The 7639-nt window shown below is 46.9% G+C and overlaps 1 protein-coding gene across 2 annotated transcripts in view; it reads right to left on the reverse strand.

The window, feature by feature from the left end:
• CRCP (CGRP receptor component) overlaps window positions 1-1049 on the reverse strand; it is a 33811-nt gene extending 32762 nt beyond the window's left edge. The window contains exon 1 of one of the 2 annotated variants that reach the window (XM_084762585.1): window positions 855-1018. In XM_084762585.1, coding sequence (XP_084618711.1) covers window positions 855-862 — 8 coding nt within the window. In that variant the 5' untranslated portion in view covers window positions 863-1018. Of the gene's footprint in view, window positions 1-854 lie in introns of both variants that reach the window. The other variant, XM_084762586.1, reaches the window with a different exon arrangement.
• Between the last annotated feature and the right edge of the window lie 6590 nt (window positions 1050-7639).

The raw sequence follows: 7639 nt of genomic DNA on the forward strand, positions 1-7639 counted from the left end.
CAGAGGCAGGCAGATTCCCTGTTAGTTCAAGGCCAGCCTGGTCTACAGAGCGAGCTCCAGGACTAGAGCCCTGAGGTCCACCCCCAGCACTGCATGAACATACTGGAGTGTCATACTCCGGTAAGCTCAGCACTGGGAACGGGGCGGGAAGATTAGAACAGTTCAATACCTAGTGAGTTCACCTTGGATACATGAGACCCGACCACAGGGGGGAAATGGAAAAGAAGAGAAGAAGAAAAAGAGGAGGAGGAGGAGGAGGAGGAGGTAACAGACTCTCTAATGACTGGAAAGGAAAAAGAGGTAGATTTTTGTGTAAACAATCTGACAGAAAACGAGGGAGAAAAGGCCAGGAACATTCTGAGGAACCACCACCATATACGTGAAATGTGACAGAGAATACACACAGAGAAAGCGCCCCAAGACGAAGCATCTAAGATGCTCCACATTAGCCGGGCGGTGGTGGCGCACTCCTTTAATCCCAGCACTCGGGAGGCAGAGGCAGGCGGATCGCTGTGAGTTCGAGGCCAGCCTGGTCCACAAAGCTGGTCCAGGACAGCCAAGGCTACACAGAGAAACCTTGTCTCGAAAAACGAAAACAAAGTGACAGTGGTGATGGTGATGGCTAGGGATATATGTCGCTCAGCAGAAGAGTGTTTCCCTAGCACACGCAACCAAAGCCGTAAGCGCGGAGAGCGGGTTCCTGGACCAGCCAGGTCCCTCCCCTGCCGGCCACCTCCATGCACTTCCGTCCCATCCACTCCGCCCACCCGCCCTGCTCGCGGTTCCGGAGGTCTGGCCGCCAGACGCCTCTCTGCCCCGAGCCGAGCCCGGTTAACCCTGGACGTGCCGCTTACACTTCCATGTTGCCTCTGCCTCGTCGTCCGCAGCCGTTGGAAGGGATGAAAGAGCCTCACGTTGCGCCACCACCGCACAGCTCACAGCGTCTCCTTGTGCCGCAAGGCCCTCTGGGACCGCCGAGGTGCATGCCGGGATCGCGGCAGGGACTACGTGGATCGTCTTTGACTCTAGGTGTCTGTACTCGGGTCTAATTTCAGCCTGTCAGGCGTTTGGAAACAGAATTTAAACGTTTCCGTGGCCGCATTAAAATAGGGCATGTTGGCTACACAGAGAGACCTTGTCTTGAAAAACAAAACAAAAACAAAAACAAAACAAAACAAAAAGCACACACACAGGCACTTAAAAAATAAATTTTTAAAAATAGAAGCATGCAGATTGCTGTGAGTTGGAGACCAGCTTGGTCTACAAAGCGAGTTCAGGACAGCCAAAGCTAACACAGAGAAACCCTGTCTCAAAAAAAAAAAAAAAAAAAAAATATATATATATATATATATATATATATATATATATATATATATATATATAAAATAAATTGGGAGGTAGAAGCAGAAGTGTCTCTTTTGAGTTCTAGGTCAGCCTAGTCTATGTAGTGAACTCCAGGACAGTCAAGATTACAGAGATTCTGTCAATAAATAAATAAATAATATTGAACTGTATGGTTTAAGTGACTGGATTGGGGGGCTGGAGAGATGGCTCAGTGGTTAAGAGCACTGACTGCTCTTTGAGAGGACCCAGGTTCAATTCCCTGCACCCATATGGCAGCATCCAACTGTCTGTAACTCCAGTTCCAGATGATCTGACACCCTCACACCAATGCACATAAAATTTAAAAAAAAATTTTTTTTTGCTTAATTTTGTTTTCCTTTTCTTCTTTTTTTTCTTCCAGTTTTTTGAGACAGGGTTTCTCTGTATAGCCTTGGCTGTCCTGGAACTCACTCTGTAGACCAGTCTAGCCTTGAACTCACAGCGATGTGCCAGCCTCTGCCTCCCTGAGTGCTGAGACTAAAGATATGTGCCATCATACTTACATAAATAAATAATTTTTAAATGAGTGAATTGTGGGATATATAAATTATGTATCAAGCCGGGCGTGGTGGCGCATGCCTTTAATCCCAGCACTCGGGAGGCAGAGGCAGGCGGATCGCTGTGAGTTCAAGGCCAGCCTGGTCTACAAAGCGAGACCAAGACAGCCAAGGCTACACAGAGAGACCCTGTCTCAAAAAAGCAAAATAAATAAATAAATTATGTATCAAAAACCTAAGGCTGCTTGGTGGTGGCACACACCTTAGTTCCAACACTCAGGAGGCAAAGGCAAGCAGATCAAACGGAGCTGGGCATGGTGGCTCATGCCTTTGATTCCAACACTCAGGAGGTGGAGGCAGGTGGATCTCTGTGAGTTCGAGGCCAGCCTGGTCTACAAAGTGAGTCCAGGATAGTTACACAGAAACAAAAGCAAGCCAGGTGTGGTGGCACACGCCTTTAATCCCAGCACTCAGGAGACAGAGACAGGCAGATCACTGTGAATTCAAGGCCAGCTTGGTCTACAAAGTGAGTCCAGGACAGCCAAAGCTACACAGAGAAACGAGAGAGAGAGAGAGAGAGAGAGAGAGAGAGAACATAACACATATTCCTTTTACAGAGGACTCACGTCTGGTTCCTAGCACATAGGGCTGTTACACAAAGAAACCCTGTTTCAAAATAAATAAATAAAATGAAAAAGCAACAAATAAATAAATGTCATCCCAGGCTCAGCTGACATAGTATACAGTGAGAGTGCTCTGCAGAATGGGACCCACATGATGTTCATTGTGTCTTTCTTTCTTTTTCTTTTCTTTTTTTTTCTTCCTTTTTTTTTTTTGAGACAGGGCTGTCATTGTGTTTTTCACTCAATAATCTTAGAATGATGGCTCACTGAGTGCTGGTGACTCAAATATGAATAATACCCATTCTCTGGCGGCTTTGTTGAGGGACCAGTTCTGCACATAAATACTTATGACACACCATAGCACAGACCGCCTGCATGACTCTGTAGCATAGAGCAGGGGATGACTAACAAGGGCAGAGAGGCTTCCTAAAGCCAGAAGTGTTTGAGGTGAGAAGGACCATTCAAAACTGAGGCTTCAGAGACACACTCCTACCAAAGACTGCCTAGAGCCTTTGAGAGCCACGCCATAAAAATGGTTCAGAGATGAACTAAAGTAGGGGACTTGGGTTGTACCCAGGTCCAAATGGCACCCACCCAAGCATGTGCTCAGTAAATCCAGCCTTACTGATACATCAGGGAATGTCCTGAACTAACTGGCTTTTGTTCAAGTTTGTTTTGTTCACTTGTTTTGAGTCAAGGTCTTAAGTAGTCCAGGCTAGCCCCAAACTACATAGCCAAGGATTACCTTGAACTCTCTAGCCTCCAAGCTCCAAGCATTGGGATGACTGGCATGTACCACCTTACCTAACTTATTAGGTGCTGGGATGCGACCCTGGGCTTTGTGCATGTGGGACAAACATTCTACCCACCGAGCTATACCTGCAGGTCCTGAACTGTTAATTATCTTAACTATTATCTGTGACTTTGGTAGAGCTCTTAACCTTGTGACATATGGGCTTTGAGAATCTCAAGAAAATAATTCAAAGTATTTGGGGGCACAAAATGTTTTATTTTTGCAGAGGGAAACATAGTGGTGCTTAATCAAGCAAGCAAGTGTACCCATTGGGAGTCCTATGGGTGTTTCTTCCTAACCTAGAGGGGTCTTGGGCCTCACTCTAAGAGGTCAGAGCTTAGCCTCACAGAGGATGCAGCTGGTAATCAGAATGCAGTTCTCACAGAGAATACAACCTTAAGCAGATATTTTGATTTCAAGAAGAGCTGACCTGGGAAGAATTTTAATTTCTGCCATGCAGTTACTTTTCTTTCTTTCTTTCTTTTTTTTTTTTTTTTACTGAGACAGGGTTTCTCTGTGTAGCCTTGAATGTCATGGACTTCCTTTGTAGACCAGGCTGGCCTTGAACTCAGAGATCTACCAGCCTCTGCCTCTCAAGTGCTGGGATTACAGGCATGCATCACTGCACATAGCTCCTTTGCAATTTTTTTTCAAGACAGGGTCTCTCTGTGTAGCCTTGGCTGTCCTAGATCCATTTTGTAGACCAGGCTGGCCTTGAACTCACAGCGATCCACCTGCCTCTGCCTCCCAAGGGCTGGGATTAAAGGCGTGTGCTACCACCGCTTGGCTTGCTCCTTTGCAATTTTTGAAATGGAGTTTTGCCCTATGTAATCTTCTGATAGAAAAGACAGTACATTGTGCTTACATTTCCCACACCATAATGAAGTAATTTAGAAGTAGGATAGTGCCAGTAACAGCAGTAAGCTCCTTTCAATATCATCCTAAAATCATCTTTGGGGCAAGTGAGCTGGTTGGACAGGTAAGCTGACAGCAACACAGCTCTTGGGGCTGGAGAGATGGCTCTGCAGGTAAGAGCGCTGGCTGCTCTTCTGGAGGACAAGGGTTCAATCCCCAGCACCCACGAGGCAGGAACAACTGTTTGTAACTCCAGTTCCAGAGGATCTGACGCCTTTCCACAGACATACTTCCCACAGACATGCACGCAGGCAAACACCAATGCTCATACATTAAAAATAAATAAATCGGGGCTGGAGAGATGGCTCAGAGAGGTTAAGAACACTGGCTGTCCTTTCAAAGGTCTGGAGTTCAATTCCCAGCAACCACATGGTGGCTCTCAACCATCTATAATGTGATCTGGTGCCCTCTTCTGACCTGCAGACATACATGCAGGCAAAACACTATAATAAATAAATAAATAAATCTTGTAAAATATAAATAAATAAATAAATAAATAAATAAATAATTTAAACACACACAACTATCTTCTTAAAGGTGATAAGAGATAGTTTGTTCTGGCTGGGCATGGTGGTACATGCCTTTAACCTCAGCATTTGGGAGACAGAGGAGGGTGGATCGCTGTGAGTTCCAGGCCAGCTTGATCTACAAAGCAAGCCTAGGACAGCCAGGCTACACAGAAAAACTCTGTCTTTGAAGACTAAAGAGAGAGAGAGAGACAGACAGACAGACAGACAGACAGAGACAGACAGAGACAGAGACAGAGAGACAGAGAGACAGAGAGAAATTATTCTGAAGCCAAATATGTGTGACCATGGCCCATGAATACAGGCTCAGGTTACCCAACATTCTATGATCCAATACATCGCACTTAGATGAGATTTTGATCGTAACAAAATAAAGAAAATCATAAATTAAAATATGCTTCAAATGCCTCAGTGGAAACGCCAGGTAAGTGGCCCACAGCAGACCAGAAATGTGTCTTGCTCTAGACCTCAGATTCCTCTGAGGACATTCTTAGCATTTTGGTTGATGGAAACTAGAGATCTGCTTGTACATTCCAACAGATTTACTTTTATAGTCACAGAGACATCCGGGCACGTACAAGATAAGCTATAATTAGGCTTAGGATCTGCAACATTCCAACCTCCACACAGACTCCAGCTTCTAACCCAACTGCGGTCAAGTAGGTATGGCTTCTAGCCTATTAATTTTGTGCACAGGTGCTTCGCAGGTAGGTCCCAGCAATGAAGCCAGAGCGGTCAGGCTTGGCTGCAGGTAGCTTCCTTAGATGAGCCATCTTGCCTGTTTGTGGTGTTGTCATTATACGGGGGTGGGGGGGGCAACGGGGAAGTTTATTTTGGCTGCTGATTTTCAGAGGTTTACTTCCCTGATAAGCTGGTTGCATTGCCGGGTCTAGGGTGAGGCCTAAGATCACGGCCAACAGCATTTGGAGGAACAAAGCAAGCTCATCCATCTCTGGGCAGACGGGGAAGCAAACAGCTTTCTGTAGTATTGTAAACGTGGAAGAGTTCGCACCCGAGTGTCATCCTTGTACAGGCCCCCACCCCCACCCCCCACCCCCGCTAATTCTACTTTGTATAATTCTAATTTTAGAATATGTATGGCTGAGCTGGGCGTGTTGGTGCACGCCTTTCATCCCAGCACTCGGGAGGCAGAGGCAGGCGGATCGCTGTGAGTTCGAGGCCAGCCTGGTCTACAAAGTGAGTCCAGGACATACAAGACTACACAGAGAAACCCTGTCTCGAAAACCAAACCAATCAAAACAAAACAACACCAAAAAACCAGAATCTGCATGGCTGAAGTAAGCATCACTGTTAGTTTATATTTACTTTAGGGTGTGTGTGTCCCACAGCGCTCATGTGGATGTCCGAGTACAACGTCCATGAGTCTTTTTCGTATCCCACCCTGTAGATTCTGGAGCTCCAAACTCCGTCTTGAAGCATGGCAGCACATGTCTTTCACCCCTGGGCCATCCTCTCACAGGCCGTGCCCCCTCTCGCCCTGCCCCCTTCCCCTCCCCCCCCCCCCCCCCCCCCCCGCCATGCTGGGGATACATGGCAGGCACTTTCTCACTGAGTGACATCCCCAGCTTTTCCTTGTCGAACTTCTGTTTTCATTCCAAGGACGGGAAAGGCAGGTGACTGTCATGTGAGGTTCAGGGGGCGTGGTCCTGTTAGCCAGTCGTTCATTAATGTGATCCGGTAATTAGCGGCTGACTATCCCGGCTCTTGGAGAGCTTCCCAGGCAGATGTTTGGCCTGAGATGCTAGATTCGGCTCCCAGCCCTCAAACTTCCTGTCTCAGTGTCTTTAGGCAAATCAGCCGTTTGCCCCCAGACTCCCTTTCCTCACCTGGGAAGCACGGTGATTATCAGGACTGCCTGCTAAACGGGCTTGTGAGATTTTTTTTTTTTTTCCGAGACAGGGTCTCTCTGTGTAGCCTTGGCTGTCCTGGACTCTGCTTGTAGACCAGGTTGGTCTCAAACTCACAGCGATCCGCCTGCCTCTGCCTCCTGAGTGCTGGGATTAAAGGCGTGCGCCACCACGCCCGGCTGCTTGTGAGAATTTTAAAAGGTTATCCCTATAAAATATTTAACACAGTTAAACTCGAGATATTGACAGGTGTGTTAGCACACACGTGTCCCTCCAGCCCTGGGAAGGCTGAGGCAGGAGAATGTCAAATTTCTGGCTGGCTGGGTAAGACAATGAATTTAAGTCTAACGACATATTGAATTCCTGCATCAACACACAAGACAAAGTAAACAGGAAATATTCAAGATCATTGTGATTTTTTTTATTCTATTCATAAAGAAATAGTGCCTCGGCTGGGCATGGTGGTGCACGCCTTTAATTCCAGCACTCGGGAGGCAGAGGCAGGCGGATTTCTGTGAGTTTGAGGCTTCCTAGGGTGACGCTCACAGGATGAGGGTAGAGTAAGTCCCATCTTGGCTAGCTCTAGCGTATCTGGTCTGCTAGTGACAAAAAACAAAACAAAACAAAACAAAACAAAACAAAACCATGTCCATAGTCCACAAAGGGCTGTAAGGCTGTCTCAATGGTTGAGAACACTGTCTGTTCTTGCAGAGGACCCAGTTTCTGTTCACACCATCCTCACAGCATGTCATGACCTTCTGTCACTCCAATCCCAGGGATGCTGAGCACCCTCCTCTGACTCCCACATATATGTAATGCACATACATACATGCAGACAAATCCAGAAACCTCCATGACCTGGGCTACACAGCGGCTCACTGCCCACTCTTCCTCCAGCTGTATGCCTATGTTGATTGCGGGTGAGCCTAGACCTCCTGCCTTGAGGGTGAATGTGACAGATGAGGGACACACTGAGGATTGAAGTCCCTGAAATACTCACTCCTTTTAGGATCCCCTTTCTGGACTGTCTAGA

The sequence above is a fragment of the Acomys minous genome (genome assembly GCF_964271855.1).
Source record: "Acomys minous genome assembly, chromosome: 16".
In the NCBI taxonomy this organism is placed as follows: domain Eukaryota; kingdom Metazoa; phylum Chordata; class Mammalia; order Rodentia; family Muridae; genus Acomys; species Acomys minous.